This window comes from Adelges cooleyi, unplaced genomic scaffold (genome assembly GCF_023614345.1).
Source record: "Adelges cooleyi isolate 19-005CV unplaced genomic scaffold, UGA_ACOO_1.1 ACOO_flye_CR_arks_rails_tigmint_CR_PRNA_247, whole genome shotgun sequence".
Lineage (NCBI taxonomy): Eukaryota > Metazoa > Arthropoda > Insecta > Hemiptera > Adelgidae > Adelges > Adelges cooleyi.
Window position 1 is genome coordinate 11,177,819 of NW_026095912.1, and position 25,511 is coordinate 11,203,329.

Sequence of the window (25,511 nt, forward strand, 5' to 3'; positions counted from 1 at the left end):
TGGTGTATTGCAAAGTTTGAAAATTAAGGTCCACCGGTTTTTTTGATTTGTCCATTGACTTAATTTCTCTATTCTTTACTTTATTTTTTATATATACAACCTGAACACTCGGGACGTTGAAAAACACCCATCTGAATATATACTTGAGTCATTTTCATATTTTAAAAATTAAATAACAAATCAACTACAGAATATTATAAAGTAATACAAGTTTAATAATTACAGTAAACATTTCTTTTCTAGGACTAGGAAATTGATACCTTTTTTTAACATAAATTGATAAAAAAAAAGAATTATATTTATATGAATTTGATTTTTTTTTTAAATTATATGAATTATTTACTCATTCAAAATGAACAACATCAGAAGAATTATTACATTAGAACACTATTATTACAGCTTAACATTGTAGCACCCCAATACTCGGGTATTATTCTCTAATATTGTCTTGTAAATATAAATAATAATCAGTCCAACTTCTTATACAACAACAAAATGAACAATGAAAAATAAGATTACTTGCTTTCCCTAATAATAGAAACAATTTTTTTGTAAGCGTACTCCAAACATTTGGCTAATTCTAGACTGCAACCGTTTTCTGCAATCGTAATAAAACGATACGTGCGAAATATATTGTTTTCGATGAATGTAACAGCATTCATCATAGGACACAGTATGACTTTACTGTGATCTGTGAAATTGATCTAAAAAATAAAATAAAATTGTAACCAAAAAATAAAAAGTTATTTTTAACACAATTTTTGACTTTACCTGTAATGTACCATTCGTAAGCTGCATGATAACCGATGTAGTCGATCTAAACCATTGATACATGTATGGAGTACGGCTTAACTGATCAGCGTCTTTTGCCAATATATCTGCCCCAGCCTTGATCAAGTGATCGTTCATATATCGCCTGAAGTACATGAGTAATTTAATTTTTTTTTCCAAAGTCTGAGGCGTGTGATCAATGGTGTAGTATTGTTCAGAACCGTTTCTCTCTATGTAGTGAACATCTCTGAAATAGTATCAAGTAAAAAAATTTGAATAACTAGTTATTTATTTACAATCATGATTTTGGTATTACTTAAAATTTGCTAGGAGCACAATACGAGTGAAATCATTGAACATGACGCCCACGCAATCATCAGACAGCTCATAACCAAATCCATATTTATCTGAGTAATCAACCCATTTACTCACCCATACAAGAGGTTGTGCAGCTGGATCCGTGCCCTCCTCTAAAATATGTGTATTTAATAAGAGAAAAAAATAATACTCTCAGTATTTCGGATGCGCAATATTATTTAAATTATTAAAAATAAAATATTAACCCATATTTATCATTCCTTTCTTAGCAAGATTAGTCTTCAGTAATTTTTCCAATTCTCTTTCTAACGACAACATATGTTCTTTACACTCACTTACGGACACACCGTTTCCATCAATCACTCTGTTTGGTAGGTTAAATGGAGGAACTTTGGAAGAGTCTTGAGGTTTAGATGCAGCTTTCGTGACAACAGCTTTTGGACTGTTAAGTTCTAAAAGTTTTGGTACCAAACAAATTAACAAATAAGATATTAAAAATGTACTTTTAAAGTATTGTTGTAGAAATCTAATAAATCCGACAGCTTACATAATTTGTTTTATCTTAAACAAATTACAAATTTTATTCATTATTTATAACTTTATTTAATATTAATTCTTTATTAAAAAAATGAAATCAATGTTGAACCATCTTTTAACCCAACTATAAATAATACTTAGAAAAGTGATAGAAATTTAATAAGATTCATTTAAAATAACACATAATAACAATTTAAATAATTACAACAAATAATTTTGTCATAATAATCATATAATAAATGATAAAGTAAAATACAAGGTGGGCCAGAGAAACGGGAAAATTTGGAAGTTTTAGCGGCAGCCCCGAGGAGCTTGAAGAAAGGTGATAGTCTGACTGCCACTCGCAGGGAATTTTGATGTCATAACAAATTGGGACGTCATGGTTGTGTTCTCAAAATTCTAAGCCCAAGTCTTGATGGCGTTGCATGATAGAGCACAACCATAACAATCATGCAACGCCATCAAGACTTGGGTTTAGAATTTTGAGGAGATAACTTCAGCTCTCAAAAAGAAACCACAAAGAGCTCAACTTACTCAATGAACCCCTCAGAACATTGAAGCAGTTCGGACGTTGTTTGAAAAGAGCCCGCGACGAAAAAAAGCAGAAAATTATGGAAAAAATTAATTGCAACCCCAATTTTGTTGACAGCCTGTTAATAAAGACTCATGAACCGACCCATGATTACTAAATGTCAGTTACCTGTGAACATAACATTAACACTATTGCCTTTCTACAAGCTCCTCAGGGCTGCCAATAAAACTTTCAAATTTTACCGTTTCTCTGGCCCACCCTGTATAATTTTTTTATTTATTTCTTCGCCTAGAAAAAAACATGGCTTAAATATATCAGGTTATTGTAATGCTATCTCCCCACCAAATTCACTAAAGAGATTACTGCTAAAAAGTCCCCCACTCCATGACCTTATTTTTTTCACACCTATTAAATACTTCAAGGATTTTACTAATAACAGCCTTAGAGAACTAATTTGGTAATTTAGTAATTTTTTTTTTCAACTAGATTTACGCTCTTGGCTTGCTGCAAACTTAAAATATATAACTTCAAAATCAGTTGCGATCCGCACAAAATGTTTGTTCATTAAAAATTAGGAAAAAAATTGTTCAGTAAAGAATATTTCTAAAATTAGAAGTAAAATCGTATTAGATCAAGATTTAACTAATAAAACATAAATCATAAAAACAACATGGTAATAATAACTTACCGTTAAGTGGCCTGCGATTAGATATCGACTCTCTGTAGTTGATTGAATCGAAACGTGGCGCCATAGTTAAGCAGGACGGTGGCAACCTTTTTGGCATATAACCAGTGGTGAAAAAATCAGCTTTCATTATATCGGACACTGATGGACGTTTTTTTGGATCCGATTGTAGCATTTTGCTGATTAGAATACTGGCACTTTTGTTTACATGAGAGGGTACATTGTAATCACACCGCGTTATTCTCGCATATGTTTCTTTAAGCGAACTTGTTTCAAATGGTGGTTTCCCTACCAAAAGTGTATACCTTAAACATAACAAACCCTCAGTTGAATAAACCACCATTGTTTATTAATTTAATACTACATTACTATATTTACATTAGTTATATAGTTATATTAACTATATTACTGTCCCAGAAAAAAAAAGTATTTTTGCTACTTCCTGAAACATTTATACTCATGGAAAAAATTAATTATTTAAAATTTTAGCATTTTAGGACAACACTAAATGGTTCCTACAGAACCATATTTTTCATTGAATTAACACTTAAAAATATATTTCTCATTAAAATTATCACGACTTCAAGTTATAAAAAAAATTTTAATTTAAAGAAGATAAAGAGTTGAAATTGTACCTTTATATTACTTTTAGACTTTTGTTGTTTTTTCTTCATTTTTTAAGTGGACGTCATACCTCCTAATATTAAGGAGTTATGTATAGGCAAAATCTTTTTTTTAAGGTTAAACTGAGATGTGTTATTATTATTTCAGTAATTAGGACTCTTTTTGATGTTATTTATTTTTAGGATTATCACAGCAACCTTGAAAGCGATTTAAAAATGTTTTTTCATCTAAACATTTACGCAGACTGACAATGAGTACAACTAGCTTAATTTTGGTTTCTCTGGAGGGCACCTCAATACGTTTTTTCCATTATTCCAAATATAACACTCAATACAGCGTTTAGATATAATAACTGTTTCAACATATTTTAATGACTAACTTATCAAAAAAACAGTTTTTTTTTTAAAAAAACCATTGAGGAGCCCTTTGAAATATTGTCCTCTTTTAATTTTGTATTTAACACTAAAACCAAAACTACGTGAGTTCTACGCAGTCTGCGTAAAAATGCGTTTACCACAAAAAATTACCATTACGACAGCTTCTTAATTAGTTACAATGACTTAAAGTTAGTAAGTTTTTTTACAATCGACTATAAACAATGACTAAAAATGTATTAATATGTATCTTTTAACCATTGTTTCTAATTTAATTACAATTTTTCTATCAATAAAAATGAACAAGATCAAATGTCTAGTAGAGCATTTTTAAGGTCAAAGTGTCTTGAAATTTTTGAAAGTGTTTTGAAATTAGGACAATTTTAATGAGAAATAATTTTTTTATGTGTTAATCAACGTGGAAATTATGGCTCTATAACCATTTAAAAATGTGCTAAAAGGCTGAAATTTCAACATTTCTTCTTTTAGACAAATAAAAACGATTCAGAGTGGTAGCAAAGTATATATATATATATATTTTTTTTTTTTAATTCGTCTTAACTATATTATAAGCTATTATTATTTATTAATACTTACATAATACAACCAATGGACCATACGTCGACTTCAAAGCTGTGCCCTGTTTTGCTTAATATTTCTGGCGCAATATAGTTTGGTGTTCCACATAACGTCCTAGAGTTACACAACAGAATTATTATTCAATTTCAATATTCACAATGCCATTACAAATGTTGATACTTTTTACGTTGCCCGTCATATTCGATTCTAGCGGCTAAACCAAAATCTCCAACTTTTACTTCCATCTCATCATTCAAAAACAGATTGCCTAGTTTTAAGTCTCGATGAATAATGCCTAAATTGTGTAAGAAAAGAGTGCCTTCAAGTATCTGACACACATAGTACCTAGTCTCTGGTTCAGTTAAAGTTTTTCGTCTTCTAAAAAATAATAAAAGAAAAAACATTTATTTCCTATTAATAATAAATAATAGTATTATTTAAAAAAAAAATAATAGAATAGAGTATGTTAAAAATTAGGTTCAAACCCTTGTTTATGCCATCAGTAATCTATAGAAATTTAAAAAAAAATTTTATAAAAAAATTACATACTTGTGTAACTCCATCATAGATCTCTTTCGGCAAAGCTCCAAAACTATATAAACGAAATCAGAGTCTTCAAAAAAACTGTGAAATGACACAATATTTTTGTGTTTTAACCTTTGGTGAATATGAATTTCTTGTGTCATTTTATCTTTTTGATTGTGTTTTACTAGGTATTTTTTTGAAACAATTTTTCCAGCAAATATTTCTTTTGTACGCATGTCCACAATTTCATAGCATTTCGCAAAACCTCCCTAAAAAATAGAAACACTATCAAAAAACAATTTTGTTTTTACTGGAGCACACAATTATTTGAAGTACTACAAATATTGTAGTGTAATATAATCAATCGAATGAAAACTTTAACAATCTGGAGGTAAATCTATATTATATGTTCTGAATGGAGTCTGGTTTCAGATTGAAGTAAAACATACATGTATATACTTATTTTTATTTTTCTCTCTTCTACACTTTATATTGTATTACTTTATCTATAATTAAATTTGTATGGATGTATTTGTAAAATTTGATATACTCAGTGAATAAAATTATTATTATTTCTACTGGTTCTATCATGTCAATTTCTTTTTTAAATTGTCTCAAAAGTTGTAAACCAACCAAAACAAAAAACCAGAATTTTTTAATTGGTTTTGTTTAAAAAAAGATAAAAATTGTACATTAATAAAAACACAAATCAAAAAGGAGGGAGAAGAGTTTGTTAACAATGGTCAATAAACCTACTGAAAAAAAATGGAAAGATTTTGATTATTATTCCAAAATTGTGTTGTACTGTGTACAGTATTAATATAATGAATATTTAAATGTTATGTAGGTATGTATTAATAAAACTACCCCATATAATGAGAAATTATTTAACGATTGTGCTTAGGATCACACAAATTATTGTTATATTCCAATTAAAAAAATCCAACAAAATGTATTTTGATCTAAAATTTTGTCAAGTGTAATCAGTTTACTTTAAATGTTAAGGTCTATATTATTTTTTTATAGATTTGACTGTAAATTAAAATTGAATTTTACTTCGAATATTATAAATTTATGTCACAGGAAATTGATAACGTTTTATTTTAAAAGCTTCAGCAAGAGTAATCGCCGTCGGCATCTTAAACGCATACCTTTCCCAAAAAACTGCCCCTCTGATATCTCTTATTGGTCTTGTTGTCTACAATTATCTCTGGGATTTTGATCTCTTCATCTTTCGGTTTGGACGACATGTTTCAGCGGACGGTCGAAGCACAGCAACAATGGCGATGTAGCACAAGGGGCGCGAACAACAAATACTGGGTGGCAACTCCAACTGGACCGAAGACAACGAAAGCCGCGTTGTCCGGTTAACGGCCAAAGAATTTTCCGGCAACAACGATGATTAACAAAACATATATATATATATCAGTAAAAAAACGTCTATGATGATAAAATAATATACTGTTATTGTAATGGCTAATGAAGCTGTACGCTCAGATTTCACGTGTGAGCCGTGAATGTAACCGTTAAATTATCAAATTAAATTAAACCCAACAACAACAGCAAGCGCAGCGCGCACGCCTACAATAGTCGCCGGATACGGACGGAATACAGATTACAAATGACGTATAAGTATAACGTGATAATGTCATTAGTAAATTATTGCATAATTATTATGTTATATAATATCGATGTGAACGTTTTACCGTTTGGCGTATTTGTGTACAAAATACAAATGGTAAACTTTGTGCACACTGCACAGCAATAAAAAAAAAAGGTATGCCGGCAAGTCGCGTCCAATGATGACCACGAAATGGCTGCCGACTGCTGCTGACTGGTGTTCTCACTTCTCGGGCGGCGGCGAATCGGTGACCCGTTTGTGTTCAAACCAATCGCTTTTCTTTGAACACACCTATGTCACTTAACCATGCGCGTTGCACGGCCGCCTCGGCTTGGCTCTGTCATGGCAGAAAAAATTAGACAACCCCTTACCACCACACGACGACAATATGTCATAAAGGTCACAGGATCAGCTGATCGGGCGGCTGGTTACTTTCAATCTAAACTTACAAAGTTAAAGTTCTTTGATAGTAAATAGTTAATACAAACATCACATATGTAGTTTTCAATACTCATTATGGTCATCTCTAAATCAACATACCTAAATATATGAATCGCTAATTACAGAATGAGCACACGTCCAAATTTTAAAATTTTTCAGGAGAGACAAAAAAATGAATGAGTGAAAAAAATTGATTGCAAATTGTATGTTGTTAAATAATTTAGTATGAGACATGATATAGATGGTTCTACAACCACTAGCAGAAATATTGTAAAACTCTAGGTACTTAATGATTTTTAGGTCTTGAACATGTGCCGTTTATGCTTCAAATTACTAAGAATACCTATAACATTTTCTTATAAATAATTAGTAGCTTATTTCTTACCAAAATATAAAATAACATTAATTTGATAAACAGTTGTTTATTTTATGATAATGAGTCATAACAATTTTATTTTATTGAAATTTAGGACGAAAAATAGGACTTGTTTGGCTCCGTTTGCACAAAACCATGTATTTATCAATATTAAATTTAATAATGTAAAAAAGTGATTTTTGTAAAATATAGTGTACATGTGCCCTTTCTGTATTTAGCGATTCATATACTAAGGATTTAAAAATAAATTGCGCTCAGATACCTACTATAATATTAAAATAAATATTAAAGTAAACGGTGAATGATATTATAAACATATTGAAATAAAACGTACGTACAATAATTATAATTGTATATAAGCCATTGAATTTCTCTACTTAATTGAAGTGTTGGTAAATAAATGAACAGTATTTTATTATTTTATACAATAATGCATTCGCTCTGTTGCCTGTTAGCGAACTAATATCAAGGGCAGCGTGAATTGCTTTCATCGTTTCTCTATTAAATAAAATAAATCCAATGATAACCTTATAGTGTTTACAGAGTTTCCCAAAAAGATCATCTAATTATTTGAATATTAAATATATTTCTAAATTATATTATGATTTTTAAACTAGGTTTGATTTTAATTATTTTGTATTTACAGTGATAGGAATATTTTTTACGAATAATTATCTGAACTATTTGAATAGTTAAAATTCGAGTTATTAAAAATTTTTAAAAATTATTTATTGGAATCTAAATATTTGTTTATTCAAATTTAAATCACAATCCTTCAAAAATGTATTCCTTTTTTTTTTTACTTTTTAGAACTAAAAACAATAGATCTTAGTATACAATGTTTTTTTATAAGTATTAGTAATTTGTTAAAGAATGATCTACTAAAAAAAATGACTATATACTGTAGTTAATAATATGTATTGAACATTTTTATAGTTAAGCGCACACATGTGTTAAGTACACATTTAATAACTAATTGTTAATCAATTAGTTGGTGTAAAGGTTTTAATGTACATTTAACGATAATACTCCTAAAAATTCAATTTTTATCTTGCTGTTTTAAAAAAATTTAAAAAGCCAATATTTATTTTGCCAATGTGAAGTTATATAGTAATAATGGACCATTGTAAAAGAAAATAAACTATGAATAAATATTTTAATAAATAATAGATTAAAAATCATCAAGAATTTCTGAGTATGTTTTATTAGTTATTGTAAACCTATACCTAACGACTAACCTGAGATACACTTATGTGTAGTGAAATTGCCTACTTAAAGCGCCGTTACATTCTTGAAAAATTCAAATACTTCTATCATAACGTTCTAAATGCAAATCTGGTGACGTCAATCTGTCAATAAATTAAATAGTTTAGTTTTACAAAATATAATAGGGCCGTACAAATAATTGAATGAGTCAATCTATACATTTTAAAATATAAGAAATACAGCCGACCATTTAACGTCACAGCATAAGTATAGCATGCAAGAGGTCGTATTGTGGAAAATGTAACCTGTACAATATTCCACATACATAGATTGGTTACAGGCAAGGAAAGTTTTATGTTAAATATGCCAACAGAAGGTCATAGTTATTGGAAATTGTTTTCCAAAGTTGAGGCATATTTAACTATATTAGGCTGGACACATATTTTCGGTAAGTGTAAACACACAATATTTCCAAACAATCATATAACAACAGCCTAGTCAACTGCTGTAAAGATGAGCTGCATCGCTGTGTTGTATTTTATTTCCGCAGTTTGCCACATGTAGGGTAAGATACGGGAAGGGTTTGTCTAAAAAATGGCCTTTGGTTATCCTATATCAGTTGCACCTATATCAGTGAGGGATTTATGTTCCTTTACACTCGAGTCTAGGTGTTGGTGGGATATAATACAGACGCCCGAAGACGTAGAAAGTGTATAACCCCTTACTAAGTATCACTTATATCGTGTCCAAACTAAATCGCAACAAAACTATAAATAACGAGTTTCAAAGTCAGAAAAAATGGAGCTGTTACATACAATTTGTCCCTTAAATTTATTGTTCTTATAGTTGTGTTTAAATTCTTGTGTTAATTACTCTTGTTTACTAGTACAGCCAGCCAATTCCAGATTAAAATAGACGTTATAATTTTGCATTAAAAATGTTCTCATCATCAACACGATGGTCTCTTGTCGTTGGGGCAGGCGGTTTGTTTCAAAAATTGAACGATGGTACGCACCGGACTACCAGTCATTCTTTCTGGTCTAAGGTAGTGTTCCGGTTTGGGGCTTCTGAGAAATGACGATCCTCCAATGTCCAACGTAATCATGGCCGATCCCTTGGGCTTGTATCTCTCGAGATACATGGCAGCGGACATAGAATCTCCTATAAACTGATTGGGCGACGCTCGGGTGTCGGCCAGTGAGGGCCACAGCGTTTTGGCCTTGTAAAAATTCCACAGCGGACCGCGAATGACCCTGTCACCGGTAGAAGCGGACGCGCTCTCCAGTTCGTTGTACAGTACGTCGTCCATGGTAAACCCGAATATGGCGCCTCCGTCGATGTACTTATGCGTGTCGATGGACAACGCCGAAACGTTGATGATCATGTTCGGTGTGAGCGTAGTACTGTAGCCGACCATGTCGCTGAGCACCAGCCTAGACGCCACGTTGGTACGGTGCACCTCGGTAGTGCTGCCATCGTAAGTCTTGATGACCGACCCTGGCTTCATTGCCATAGCACCTGGCTTGTTTTCGTACAGCGGCACCAGAGCATTCACGTTCAATGGTAGTGAGAGCTGCGCTATGGCTTTCATCGTGCCAATCACAGACGCGGCGCCAGATTTGCAGTACATGCCCCAATCTACATGAGGATTATTCCGTAGGCAAAGTCCCCAACTGTCAAAAGTACATCCGTCGCCAATGAGCACTGCGGGTTTTTCGTCGGGCAACCCACCGCAGTACGATAGCTCAAGCATCATCGGAGTGCGACGTGATCCCATGGCTACGGCTAACAAAGAGTTGAGCTTCTTTTCTTCGATCCATTCGACGTCACGGATGGTCACGTTAATACCGCATTTACAAAGAACGTCGCGCGCGTAATCCGATATGCCATCGGGCGTGCCAATGTTGGGCGGCAGGTGCGAGATGTGCCGGGCCAAGTTTTGTGCCTCGCCCGTAATTGTACCGTTCTTCCACAGTTCTGGATTCTTGACTTGGTACGGCATCACTTGACTCTTAGTGCGTTGCTCGGCCACCTTGTACCCTTCAAAGTCCCATGCGCCTAGCACGGCTCCCTCGGCGGCCGCTAGGTCGTTGGACATGTTTTCTACGTAAATCTCGTCGACGCCGTACGCCTGCAGTGCCCGGGCTCCGATACCCGCTCCGGTCCTCGTCCATTCCAGACACTCCTCGAGGTTCTCCAGCTTGTTGTATTCGGCGTCCAACGGCCCGATGTCGGCGAACGCCACGGCGAAGAACTCAGGGTGCAGGTTGTGCGCCACCACTGCGCCCTGCCGAGCAATGTTGGACGTTAACAGAAAGTCTTTGGCGTGCCCAGACACGGATAGGTCGAATTTCTGTGCCTCGTCAGACATGCGCACTTCTCCTGGGTTACAGCCTCTGTACACACCCAACACCAATCCTTTTTTAATCGGAGCACAGGCACTGTCGGCGGACGTGCTCCTGACCATCGTCATCTTGCTCAAATGCTTAGGCCGCACAAGTCCTAGCATGGCTCTTCGCATAAACATGTTATTAGGTTAATTTGTTGTCACGTCGAATTTTAAAAAAAAAATTATATTTTCACTATAGGTACTACAAATTTTGAAAAAATATATGTGTATACGAGACTCGCATAGTTTTGAATGAATCTACGATTCAAACTAACTAAATCAAACTATTGTTTAGTTTGGTGGCATAGCTTGTTCTTAGTGGCCAGCACATTTAGCGCGCACACCTGATTCAATCACAGTTATCTAATAATAGTAATTTATTTCAAAACATTTCAACTATATTTCCGTTCCAAACCCTTTCTATAAAGTATATAATTAATATTCTTTTAAAAGCGATATGATCAATTCAGTTTTTCAAAAATTGTTTCATACATTTTTATTTTTATCGAGTACCACCCAGGCATTGAAAAAAATATGTTAAGTCAAAACCATTACCAAAACTGTTTCAGAATATTTAAATTTGTCATTTTTTCTGTACATATTTTTATTTTTCATATAGAACAAGGAAACTGAGTGAACTATTTTTAATTTTGGTAGGTAAATATGGTGTCTATTGTCTATTTATCCAATAGACATTGTACATTCAACTCTTATCGGAGATCTTAACCACCGTATTTATGTCATCATATTTTAACATGGCCAAGTATTGCTTTTTTTGTTTGACAATTGACACCTTAAATATTGTCTGTAAACTATTATAGAAAATAACTACATAATATGTATGGCGCATTATATTTAATAAATTAAAAACCGTTTATTTGTATATACGACCAATTGCAAATATATAAAAGACTGACGGATAATCGTAATTTATTTGTATACACAATTGGCATGTTTGTTCGCGACGGGTTTTTGATCTTTTGTACAGTTTTTTTTATGCTGTATGGAAAATTTGTTCATTTTGACAGCATTTAACTTACCTATACAATAACAGTGCAATATGTCTATTATTGTCTAACCCATTAAATCTAACACGGTAATAATACAAAAGCGGACTATTATATTATTGTTATTAAATGGCGTGGATTTATAACATTTAATATAAAAACTGTTTGGAATACAGTGTTCTTTTAAGTCTCAATCAGCAATCTCTTACTTAACACATTCCAAACATGAAGGTCATCGTTATAGCATTGTATGTGTTTGTAAGTAAATTTTATTGAATATATCATTACTATGTCTTGTTTGTTCATTCGATGATAATCGATAAGTTAAACGGTATGAGTGGGTATTCCTTATATTTTAATCAGCGTGCACTGTTTCGATCCACTTTGATTTTGTTTTTCTTTTGACACTTGAATTCTCAGGTTTTAAATACTTTATTAATTATTTGTACAAAACAATGCATCTCATATTCAGTGCAATCCGTTTGGACTCTAATTTATGCTTGTTTGTCGAAGAAACTTACCAGCTAGGTTCCTAATGACCGTGCAATAGAAGGTTCAGTGTGAAAATAGTTGTGCTTTGTCTCAATAATGTCCAAGCCGACTCTTCCCTCTAGACTATTGTGTTGTCCTAACCGCACGGTTTCTTATACAACTATAAACTATAATAATACATAATTCAATATAATATTACGCTATAATAAATCATTACAAACTATGATCGATGTTTAATTTATAGTAACGGGTTCATTCAAGTTTAAAGTCATAAATAATTTCTTAATATTTCAGGTTTGTCTGGCGTCGGTCGAGCCGATAAGAAGCCCCATTCAGTCCTTTTTGCCCGCCAAAGCGTCGGCGCTCAAATGCTTGTCAAACAAACATATTCTCCAATATGCAAAGAACGATCCGCAATATGGTAATTCGTTTAAATGATAACTTAATGAAAAAAAAAAAACAATAGGCATAGACACGCATGCATTACGGTTATATGGTGCCTACGTGGTATCTACTATTATTAGTATAGTTTTAAAAATTGTATCAAGTAGAAAATAAAAAATGATCTTGATTAATCTTAGATAAACAATTTTTTAAATTTAAATACTACATATGTGTTGGAAATGAATAAAAGTATTTTTTGTTTTGTTTCGGAAACATAAGAAGTGGACGCCGAACTGCTGCACTTTGCGCTGAACTTGAAAAAGTCTAAAGACAGTATAGACGACCAAAAGGCAGTCGACGAATATATCGACAACTTCTGCTCTTCCAAAACGACAATTAAAACACAAATAGAAATGGTTCATAACCTTAGAGTCGATTGTCGGACGGCAATGAAGGAATGCGCCACAGATTTTCTGAATAAATTAGTCTAGATAACGACCGTGGTCGTTTTATGTTGAAAAATTAAGTTATACTATTATTAAGGCGGTCGGAAAAAAGCCGCCTTTACACATTTATATTTGGCTGCACGATTTTTGCTTTAAATGTTCATTATAATTATAACAATACATTATTATACATATTATACGTATTGAACGAAGTTTAACATTGAACATGATGCGCTGTTTTTTTTTTAAACGCCTCTTAAACGAAATTTTATGGCGTAGGTATGTCGCGTGCACGGCTATTATGGCAATTAAACTTTAGTAATGCACGCAAATCACAATGGAAACAGATGTCGTGTTTTGACAATATACAATAATTGTGATTAAGTGCACAATTTCCAGTACTTATACGTTGTTTAGAAATAAACGATTGTAGATAACGCATAACTATCTAATACAGGATAATAGAGACACATGCAAGCTAAAACCACATTATCCATAAGATATTATGGAATATTTGTTTGGGTAGTGTTCAACTAACTTCACATCAACACTAAATAGTATACTGTCTTACAAAATAATTTAATTCCGACATTTGACGTCTGAATTGGATATCAGTTACAAAACTCTGCAAGTTTGAATTAGTAATATCAAAATAAGTTATCTCATAAACAATAAATTTCCAGCTAAAAAAAAGTAAATCTCTAAATTTAAGCTTTTTCGATTGTTTTAACGAGGCTTTAAATTAAAGTTTCAAGTGTTTGAATATGTCTAGCATGTAGCGCCCCCTAAAATTGCGCCAATGGTAAAAAGGTACAATTAGCAGAAACTTGTAAAAGTAACTAGGTAAAGACGTTAATCCCATATATTTTATTAAAATGTATTAGACATATTCGGTATTGTATGTTTTTTTTTCTATTCGTTCACTTTTTGGTTGTAGCTACTCTTTTATGGCTAAAATCAGCCAAGCATTGATTTAGAAAAAGTAATCCAATTTAGAGTGAAAAAATCAGTTAGTTTCCTGTTTGAAGTATTTCTGTTTAGGTATTGGTTTTCGATAAACGCCACCCAAACCTATTTATTAAGGGGTTTGGTATAGGCAATTATTTTTCTCAAAGTCTTAGTTTTAACTTAAATGATAAATCTAAAGTGTATACTCACTGCAATGAGGATTCTTTGTCGGCAATAAATTCTTCAGATTGATCAGATGATTACAGCGGCCATAATAATAACGTTTTTAACGTTTTGTCTAACCTAAACATACGCAGAACATTGGTTTTAGAGGAAAAACATCTAACATAGATTCTTAGAATCTAATAATATTTTTGAAGGACTACGTTAGCGGAATTTTAAAAAATATATTAAGTTCAACCTTTCCCTAGAAAAATACCCAAAAGTTGTATAATTTAAAACTTATAACAATATTAGAATTACGTAGTTCCCATATTGTATGGAATATTCTTTAGATAAAGTACTATCGATAAACGTCGACAAACCAAAAAATATTAAAAACCCTTTTTCTCTAGAAGTAAAATCTATTTCTTTATTTCGTTTTTTTTTTGGATAGTTTTAAGGTCTGAAAATTAGACTGAAGTATATCTAGAATCAATAACATACCTCTATAACGTTTAACATAACCAACATGGATATATATTTGAAGTAGTTTTTTATAGGCTTTTTTCACATTGTATTAATTTAAAACGGTTATTCACATATTTTTTCTTCTCTCTTACTATTTAAATCATTTCATTAAGTGTGTTGACCATCGACATTTCCGGTCAAAACAAATATATTTGTAGGTGTAGATATATCATATAACTTAGGGTGATTTCTATGGTACTTCTGAGGGTGGGGGGGGGGAGAGGGCACTGTAGAGCGTTATCCGATTGTAGTTATACGGTTACAATAAAATTGTAAAATAATGGGATTATTATAGTTACCTTTTAATAATTATATTTTTACAATCAATTTTATATCACTGTCGTTTCTGCCAGACAACGACTCCTCGATAATATTACTATTATCGTTTATCGTAAGATATTACAAGATTACATGACATAATATTATTAGATCAATTGCTCGTGAATTGTTAAGTAGAAATTGATATAGAAATAATATAAAAATTTGTCTTTTATGTCTTTACCTTATCATAATATGATCCAGTAAAAGTCTACCATGTATTGTACACAATGGGCTGATGATAAGCTTTTAAGTTATTATATTAAATTAAGTATACAAGTGGTTCATTAAATATGATTTTATCGTCCATTGGTAATTTTTATAATTGACACGATCGGCATTCACAAGAGTAACTTACTGGTTTTATTTCCATATTGTATACTTAAAAAAAATATTGTAAAAAATATTTATGAGCTATAGGTATGAGCTATAGCTATAGGTACCATTTTAAAATAGTGTATAAAATATTGTATTCAAAACATTGTTAGATTCTTAATGTGTTTAACTATTAGTTCTAACGTAAAAAGGTATTTTTTCAAAAAAAGAATTGAAAAAAATTATAGATCACTTATTTCCATAAACTATTACCTACTTAGAAACGAATAAAAACTTTAAAGTCGTTAGCAAAATAATAAAAACATGTATAATATAGATTATTATAAGCATAAAGTTAATTTTGTACAATGCATGTGTAAATAAAACATTACTTTAGTTTTACTTATACGTTTTATAATTGATATTATTCCTTGTAAAATATTGTTTAAACGTTTTTTTCTTAAAGTTTTCAACATTTAATTGAGTTGGGTTTTTTCAGTTGATGTCATTATGTCAATAATAATTATTGGCGAATAGGCGATTGACTGCCAATATCTAAAGAGTTGTATCTGATACAAATTAACCAATACTTCATTTTTTACTAACTACACCTACAAAGACTGTAGGTTTATAAGTTTGCTTGAAATTAAGATAACCATGTTATAAAGTGTTTCTAAAAATTTGTTAGCTGAAATTTTTGTTCAATAACCACTGTAGGCTGAGGACGAGTCAAAAAAATTTTTTCTTCTAGTATAATATTGGTTCTAAAATAGTTTGTGAGTTTATTTCTGACATTTTAGTAATTTCATTTGAAACACATTTTTTAGACTTGAAAATTATCAAGTTCATGCATTTAAGTAATATTATATATTTATTTATTTATGTATTGTCTAACATATTATGAAGCTGGTGCGGTGGTCTTAAAATGGAACTAAAAGCTATTGGTATATTTTAATATAAGTTAACCATTATGGTCTATCACACTGGTGGCATATAGATAGCAATAAAGCGTAGAACTTGGCACAAGCTAATAAAACGATTAGCCTAACTATACCATTGGGTATATTTTATGATGATACAGAAATAATAATAATTAATACGTTATAGCTGTAATCAAATAGCAAGAACCAACATTTTTGTTGTGATTTTATAGTACTAAGGAACAGTAGTGGTATTAAATTATGGACAAATGGACTATTGGGTTTTATTATTTGCTAGTCGTTTGAAAACAAATCTAACACAGTTTAATCACTTATGTGCATACACTCAGTGCTTGGAATGTTTATTCAAAACAAGAATAAGTGTATTCTCACATTCAGCTTAATATGTTCCAAGTTTTAATAAACTTGTTCTTTCCTCGCTCGGCTTACTAAAACAAATTTTGTTCTACTTTATTATTTAAAAAAAAATATTTTCAAATAACCGTAATACTTAAAAAAAAACAATTCAATAGTTCATAAATCATAAATATAAATGTATTATTTTTTTTAAACAATATTTGTTTTAATGGACAAATTTATTTAACTATATATTTTAATACTTAATAATCACTATAATATGACTAATCGGTGTTTAAGGGCATTATGACTAAAGATCCTTATAAAATACATAATATAATTTATTAAAGTGCGTGGGACAATACTATTTTGTAACAGTATTTGCATATATACTTGATATAAAATTTAAGAATATATGAATAATTAAAAATGTTTACTTAAAAATCGTACTGAGCATTATTAACTTATTGATAATTATTAAAAACTTGTGCATTTTTTTTTTAGCAGTGCAAACTAATATCAAGCAAACTGTTTGGATATTTGACTATTTTTAGAAAGTAAAGGTACCATTTTAAAGATTGTGAACTATGAAAATTTCAATGAGGTTTTCCTAAAAGTTTATAAGTAAAGATGCAGGGCTTTTCAACTTTAAGACTTTTTAAGTACCAATAGTTTTTAAATGTTCAGACTTCATACATTTAAGAAAATTAAATATTTTATGAATATGTTAAAGCTTTCATGGATTAACAATTATCCATATAATGAAATATATCATAATTGTAATTTATAAAAACAATTATTTTTTGATTTTGTTAATTCTGCATCTAACTTAATACCAGAAAAAAAACGAGACATTTTATTTTTAAATTGTATTTACTAAAAATGAACGAAAAAACGTTTATGTTCCTCCGATAAGTGGCGCTGCATTATTATAAATTATATTTTATAATATATTACATAAACACATATAGCTATCATGCTCATACATTATGTTATGATTTTTAATCCCGAGTTCCGCGGTTCTTCTCAAATTAATCCTTAAAAAAAGGTAAATATTTGTATACCCGGAGCGGCAAAATCCTAAATATTTCAGTTCTTAAGCATCTCATTTTTCTCAAGCCAAACACTGTCTAAATCGGACTAATGTAATTGAAGTTAGTTTTAACATATTCGTACTTATTATTTTATTCATTAAGCAAATTGTAATCCTACTCCTTCTCCACGCCATTACATCGTAGTTGCTAGTGCCTATTTATTCTATCGCGCTAGTTATTTTTATTGTTTATAGCAGCTGTGTCCTGTGATCGAAACTATAATATTATGATATGTATATAATATATACATTAAGTTTAGAATTAGATAATCTTCTTTGTTTGTGGTAGATTGTAAAAAAAAAAAAGTAATTTGGCGGGAAAACGCGTTATCGATTTAAATAGAACCGCCATGTTGGGAGACACGTTCTTGCAAACCGGGTAATGCGTGGGGGATGACCAAGATAACGGACGGACTGCCCGTCATTTCATCTCGCGCCATGGAGTCGTACTGTTCTTCGGATGCTGAGCGACTCCTCCAGGGCTTGGCCGCCCGGTGCAGGCCGTTCTCGCAACAAGCAGCCGCACTCAACTTGACCACGGCAACTGTCCGCCTGCCGTCACCCCCACCGGCCATCCCGTGCTGGCCGGACTTACAGGTAAACCACGAAATTATCTTTGCGCAGTGCTCGCCGCACGGGTCGGTTTTAATCGCCGTTCAGTATAATAATTAATTATTGTCGTCGTATATTATTATTATGATAATAACAAACGCACCAGCGCGTACCGTCGCAGGTCGGATTCCGATAATAATCGGTTATTTAGTATTTACAAGCAGAGATAACCGGCCGCGATCGTTTCTCGGTAAACGCTATAGAGATTGTCCGTCGGACTTTCCGAGGCTTTGTCGAGTTTATTTTTAGCCACCGTGACGAGGCCGCCCTCGGAACCGGTTGCCTGTCGGCGCGATAACCGCAACTCGAGCGGGCCGCCGGCCAACCGCCAACCGCGACACCGAGCGGCCGCGGGTCACGTCCGACCACCAGTTACCTTTGCTGAGTCCGCACTCGATCCGTGTCACTCGTGTGTCGTTAATATTTTAGCAAAACAAAAAAGAAAAATTTGCCTTTTCATCTCCTTAAGTAACGTCCGTCGCGTCTAATACACGTCGTCGGCCCACCAAAAGCCTTTGCAATATCATTGTACATTGTTTATTATCGTTACTGAGCTTTGTTGTTGTTTCCGTTTGTCCAACAGTTTGTTGGTCAACCGTACTCAAAACAGATATCGGCCGACTATGTCCCGTTGTCCGCTGTAGAGACCTTAACGTCCTTCGACTCTGCTCCGGCCACACAACCAACTATGGCCAAGAAACGCCGAGGAGCCGTCGGAAGGCCGCGGAAGACCAACAGCAAGACCGGAGGACGTTCTTCTACATTGTCGTCGTCGTCCACGCCAAAGCGTATGGTTGGGTCGGATAACAAGCGAGCACAATCCAGAAGGACTACGGCGGCCAAGCTGTCTGCGATTAATAGTACAATGATTCCGAAAAGCGATAAAGTAGTGTTGCCAATAGTAGTCCAAGTAATAATATGATGATATTACAATATTGTCAGTGTAATAATATCAGTGTGTTGTATTTAAATTTACATTGATGTAGATGTCTGACGAAGCCGTTGTGACCAGCACTACCAACGTTACTAGTTCGACTGCTAAGCCGGGTGGCAGTCATGTATTGGCCACCAATAAGACAAATTCAGTCAATCACCAGCCGCCAATCGCCAGACACACCAGTCAACTCTTGAGGAACATGCTCTTGTCCACTGATCGTCTCCGTGCTAAGTCTTCCACCACTCCCACTTCTTTGGGGTTTTCAACAAATGCGGCTGTGACCCCTCCGTCAACCACACCTCTTAACAATCCACCTTACTACTACGACTATTACCAGCAGGTATATATACGCTAAGTTTACGACTTAACTAATAATTTTGTGTACATACCTTTTTCGATAGTTTTTATTTATAGACTCTTTTTGTTATTTCTACAGTGGTGACTGGGTTGTATGGAATCTTAACAGTGCAAAACGCTTTGAGTTGTTGTATCGTATTAGCTCTTTGCTAAGAATATAAAAGACATAATAGGTATCTTAATTTGTTGTAACATTTTAAAACCAGTGTATTATCAAAAATATCACTTTATATATTGTCCATTTTTTACTTTGATCGATACTTCAATAAAATATTTCTAAGTTTGTTGCAATAATGTATTTTAGTATTATTTATTTATATTTATTTAGTATACAAAATAGGCATAAGCTCCAATAAACAGTTGATAAAAGTACCAGTAGTTAATACAATTTTAATGATAGACTAAATAGAAGTATGAAATATTATAAAATACACATTTATACAAGTACAAGGTATTGTTATTTTTATACAATACAGTGTTCTCGTCACAATTGGATGTCAATTCATATTGATGTAAGTTTTAAAAAGCTAATAAAATAAGTCTTATTTTATGTACATTTATACAATTTGGTGTAAAGTTTATTTTTAGAAGGCGTTTTAAATGTATGCACAATAAATCAAGATAAATACTGATTAAAATCTTAAATAAAATTAAAAGTAATTAAATAAGTAAAAGTTACAATGAATAATTTTTTATGCTTATAAAATACTTTAATAAACTTAAAATATTAGACATAACTTAATCTACTGATTTCTGTTTTATTTTTCAAAACATACTGTTTCATGGAATTATTTGTTTTGGGAACTCTATAGGAATTGTATTCAATAGAAAATTATTATATAACAACAATTAAACCTAAGTAATTCTTGCTAGAACACTTATTTTGTTTACATGGTATACTTCACAACCACACATTAATATTCTTTGGTCATTGAGTTGTTTGGCTATTTAACTTTATGAACAAAGACATTACTTTTTTTTCATTCCTTGACAAACAATATTATGAATTCTCCCCTCTTACTCTCTTAATGAGTATTATCAACAAGCCTTTTTTTATGATCAACACAATTTCATAATTTTTCTGATAGTTATTATTATTTCTTACTATTTGTTTGGATCATATTACTCTTCAATCACATTTTATATATCACATATTTTTATTTTAAAATACATGTTATTTTTAAGTTTCTGTATGAAATTATATCCATAAGATTGATAATATTTAAAAACTAACGAATCAAAATTTTTGTTATTTATAGGTTTTTCATTGCCTATGAATTGCCTTTATTACTCAGTCTATTAAATAAAATATGTACTTGGTCTCTAGTTTATTATTATAAATTTTACTGGAGTAGAGTTACTCGGAATGATGGTGTTTACAGTATAAATGAGTAATTGTGTTGGTTTTATTTTTGTTCTTAAAATTTTTTTTTCATGTCTTATGCTTGGCATGTTTCAGTATGACAATGGGCCGCTCAACCTGGAGGTGACATCTTCACGCAAGACTCCTGCAAAAGTAATTTATTTTTATTTATTAAATAAAAGCCTCATTATTCACTAATGACAATATACATATTGTATGGAGAAAAAAGTATAGGATAGAAAATTCCATAGTATGGTCATTTTCATTTGAAGAATGTACGTAACATTTTTTGTTGTAGGGTAAATGCTGGAGTAGTAGAAGATCAACCTCAACGTCTGAACCGTCATCTAGATCGTCAGCTTCTTTAAGTACCGATGGTTACTACGCTCCTGCTGATTTGCATGCATTTCCTGACATACCACAATTAGCGGATGTTGATGTAGCTGCTAGCCTCAGAGGAGAGCGTGACTGTATGGGGTCGGTAACACATTAATTCTATATGTTTAGTTGATATAAAATCTTACACGGATACAATCAACTGTAATAAATTAGTTTAAATCATAGGCAAAATAATTTTAAAAAAAACAATTTTATTTGAAAACATCTAGGATTTTAGAATGCTACCTCGGAGTTCAAAACCCAAACTTATTTGATTATTTTTTATTATTCTTCCATTAAATTGTTTAAGTAACCATATTAAATATATTTAGTCTTGTATATTTTTCTTTAAAACCTTTTTAAATCGAATATCAAGCCAAAACTAAAACTGCGGATTTCATTCAATTAAAAAAAAGCTGTTTGTCCTCAATAAGAAAAAGTTGATTATAGGTTTTTGAGAATATTGTATTCTATAGCTCATTTCTACGTAAAATTTAATAAAAACATAATTAAAATCAAAATCAGCCTAACAATCCAATCTGAAATATGACAAAAATGTTCTATTTAGATTGAGTGATTTAAAACTGATTAAAACTTTTTTTTTCTTACAATTTGGCTTGTTTTAAAATTTATATAATTAAGTCAGTTACAGTAGTAGATTAGTTTGGGCAATTGTAGTGGGTATTACATGCTTTATGAAACCGTTTTTTAATTTAATTTTTTAGGAAAGATCTGGTAGCGGCAGACAATGATGATTCAACAGTTGCCCAAGTATTGTGCCTCGAAGATAACGATGTAGAGTCGACCGCAACTGAGGATACATTGAGTAATCAATCCGCGACTGATAGTGAACATCGTGATTTTGATCAGAAGTGGGCTACAATGATGTCATCATCAGCAACTCGATCAGTGTTTGATGAGAACAGTGGCTGTTGCGGAAGTGGTAGAAGTGGTGGAAGTAGCGGAGCAGTAGATGCTACTATGACAGTGCCATCGACCTGTTGTGGCGACACGTCAACGTTTGATGGTGATGACAGGCTAGTGGTTGATGTATGTTTTTCATGTTGTATAAGGGTTTAGTTATAGTTTTACAATCATGTTTTACCAAAAATTTAGTTCAACAAGTAAAAAGTAATACCTTGAGAGTAGTACCTAGTATAACATATTTAATTGTTGAGACTATATTTGTATAAAAACTTAATAAATAATTTTTTTAATTTTATAATGTATACAATTCTTGATAGTAACTGCAAATATTATTCTTGTAGGAGTCGTTGCTGCTAAACAATGATCTAATGCAAATCCAAAACTACATCGGGGACAGCGCGGATGCTGTGGCAGATGATGGCATAATGCCCCTGCCCGATACTTCAGATGTTATACGTACATTGCAATACTACGAGTCTAGGCTGCTCGCAGCGGATCATCATGTAAATAACATATAATAATAATATTTTATTTTTTATAACAATATATTATACTCTTGTCCTTATTTTTTTCTATAACAACTGTTAGGTAATGGCCAAAGAATTTTTTTTTGTCCAGTTTAAAGCTTAACAACTTTTAGACGAGTATTGAAATTTAATTATCTCGGTGTTCAAGTCATTCAGTTAATAAAAGATAAAATCCTTTCTTTTTTGTTTAGCAAACCATATTTTTTAATTACATTAGTCGTTTCCGCTTTTTTTTTTTAATTGTTTGTGGTTTTTGAAGTTAATATTGTCATTATTAATTATAGTGTAGTATATTTTAACGTTAGTTTTGTTCTTATAGTTGCATAGTATTAACGGCGGTAGTGTGGTGTCGTTTGATAATTCAGGTAGCCAAATGCACCACCACCATCACCATCATCAAACGTTGTCCGAGTTTGCTACCATGCTTCCGTGTCCAGTGGCTGGCTGTCTGTGGTACTCGCACTCGGCCACACTCTATGTGCATTTATGTACAGTAAGTAAAAACTTCATACCATTTACTTAAGTCTCGCATCAAAGCTAAGAAACAAAAGGATAAATATATAATTTTGTTTGAGTGTGTGAGTATTGGCGAATGAGCTCTTACAATATATCCTAACCTTAGAACTACAGAACCAACATTTTTTATCAGTTCCCGTATTGATTAGAAATTGCATTTAGTTGACACCTCCGGAGGTTATCATGAGGTGTCTCTTATTAAAATTGTGAAAAATATTTAGAAAAATTGCAAACATAGTCATGTTTATGATTTGAATAAAAATAGTTAAAATTATATCTTTAATAATTTTAAACAAATTACATAGATGAAAAAAAAAAATAGAAATCGATTTGGTAGACACCTAGGAAAGTTGCTTCTTTATTTGTATAAAAATTGACTCTTTCGTTTCCTTTTAAAGTTACATTTTAGGCAAAAATTATCATTAGGAAACCCCTTAAGTAAGCGACACCGGGGGGGCAACACTCTTTAATTGAAATATTTTGACTAATTTCTTAGGATAATGTTATTATTTTGACCGTAGTGCCATCAGGATATGATATCTTATGGTAGCACGATTACTCATGCTTTCCGACGGCAGGACGTGCGAGACTATTGTTTCTACACTCACCTGCAGTACGTCCAAAACACAGTGTACATCGTAACAGTGGCGTACGACTGCTATAGCCGTACGTTCGTTGCCACTATTCAGGTATTTCTTTTGACCATCATTGTCTGTAAAAGACTTTTATATTATATTATATTTTTTGTGTTTAGCACGTATCCTCCCACGGGGACAATACGAGGGCTTCGTCTACTACGGCAACGCTGACCGCAGGTGGCCTGGGTAGATCCTCAACTCCTCCACAAGTGGCATCAACGCTCGGCTTCAACGGCCGACATCACCACTACCAACAAGAGCAACAGAGTCATTCGTGGACTGGGCACGTACAGCCTTACACGGTCCCACTAGACGTTCTACATGCTGATGGTCGTTGCCTGTTTATAGATCCTGCTGCTCCGTCTGCTGTAGCCGATCACGTTATTGTAGGCGTACACCTATTGACTCCGGCAATGCAGTACATTAACGACGCTACAACCACTTCGTCTATGCTCGCTTGTCTTTGACAGACAACGAACATACAAACAAATTGTGTATGACCTCAATAGCGTATAGGTTGTTTTATAAAAGTGACATACAAAGACTGTTGTTGTTATAACAACAGTGTGGTGTATTTTGTGGCGTTTTAGTCACCCAGCTTGTTTTCCTGTCACGTTGCACATTGATATAATACTTATATGTATTATTGTGCATGGTATTGTTTTTATTATGTACAAACCGTTAAAAAGACTTTTAGAATTTTTATTTTTATTTATTTATATATACAAAAAATATATATCTATTTATATATATATATATATATATTTATTAATTAATATGTATTTAAATTTGTATAATATATAATTTATATTATATATACGTACACAATGATATGATGATTTAGAGTTTAGGCCGTTTACCCCCTATTTGTTAGCCATACAGACATTCAGTACGCTATTAAACAATATTTTATAATGTATTTAAGGTTTTTTTGTTCAGTCGTATTAAGCAAATTATATATATGTAATTTAATTATATATATTTAATTTATACATTTATATAAATATATATATATATATAAAATGTTTAGGTCCTTTCAAAAAACATTGTATTATTTCTCAGTAGTATTTTAGTAAAGATTTTTTGTGCCTACATTTATTTAAAAAAATAAGACATTTTGGAAAATTATTGCGCATTCAACAGGTTTACTTTACAATCTATATTTTAGGAAACCTGTATCATAGTTGATTTCACACCATTTAAACAATTACAGTAAAGCATAAAAAAAATGTAAGATGGACCAATTCGGAAAGTTTTTTAGATTAAGAATAATTAATTATTATAACTGATTATTAAGAAAAACCTATT

The 25,511-nt window shown here is 32.1% G+C and overlaps 4 protein-coding genes across 4 annotated transcripts; 2 read left to right on the plus strand and 2 right to left on the minus strand.

The window, feature by feature from the left end:
• Nucleotides 1–251: 251 nt before the first annotated feature.
• On the minus strand, nucleotides 252–6,591 carry LOC126836414 (serine/threonine-protein kinase PLK1-like). Its single transcript, XM_050569771.1, has 9 exons — nucleotides 6,097–6,591; nucleotides 4,970–5,214; nucleotides 4,601–4,798; nucleotides 4,439–4,534; nucleotides 2,847–3,148; nucleotides 1,335–1,541; nucleotides 1,088–1,241; nucleotides 772–1,018; nucleotides 252–704 (listed from the first exon to the last, which is right to left on the minus strand). The coding sequence occupies exons 1-9, from the start codon at nucleotides 6,193–6,195 to the stop codon at nucleotides 516–518; spliced, it is 1,737 nt and encodes a 578-aa protein (XP_050425728.1). The 5' UTR covers nucleotides 6,196–6,591; the 3' UTR covers nucleotides 252–515.
• Nucleotides 6,592–9,538: 2,947 nt separating this feature from the next.
• On the minus strand, nucleotides 9,539–11,062 carry LOC126837173 (cytosol aminopeptidase-like). Its single transcript, XM_050571001.1, has one exon. The coding sequence runs from the start codon at nucleotides 11,060–11,062 to the stop codon at nucleotides 9,539–9,541; it is 1,524 nt and encodes a 507-aa protein (XP_050426958.1).
• A 991-nt stretch (nucleotides 11,063–12,053) lies between these two features.
• Nucleotides 12,054–13,532, plus strand: LOC126836856 (uncharacterized). The gene is made up of 3 exons (XM_050570515.1): nucleotides 12,054–12,243; nucleotides 12,772–12,898; nucleotides 13,141–13,532. Exons 1-3 carry the CDS (start codon nucleotides 12,211–12,213, stop codon nucleotides 13,350–13,352), a joined length of 372 nt encoding a protein of 123 aa, XP_050426472.1. The 5' UTR covers nucleotides 12,054–12,210; the 3' UTR covers nucleotides 13,353–13,532.
• A 5,368-nt stretch (nucleotides 13,533–18,900) lies between these two features.
• On the plus strand, nucleotides 18,901–25,152 carry LOC126836855 (uncharacterized). The gene is made up of 9 exons (XM_050570514.1): nucleotides 18,901–19,470; nucleotides 19,547–19,837; nucleotides 21,314–21,370; nucleotides 21,516–21,694; nucleotides 22,321–22,645; nucleotides 22,864–23,025; nucleotides 23,369–23,542; nucleotides 24,087–24,254; nucleotides 24,320–25,152. The coding sequence occupies exons 1-9, from the start codon at nucleotides 19,249–19,251 to the stop codon at nucleotides 24,668–24,670; spliced, it is 1,929 nt and encodes a 642-aa protein (XP_050426471.1). The 5' UTR covers nucleotides 18,901–19,248; the 3' UTR covers nucleotides 24,671–25,152.
• Nucleotides 25,153–25,511: the final 359 nt, after the last annotated feature.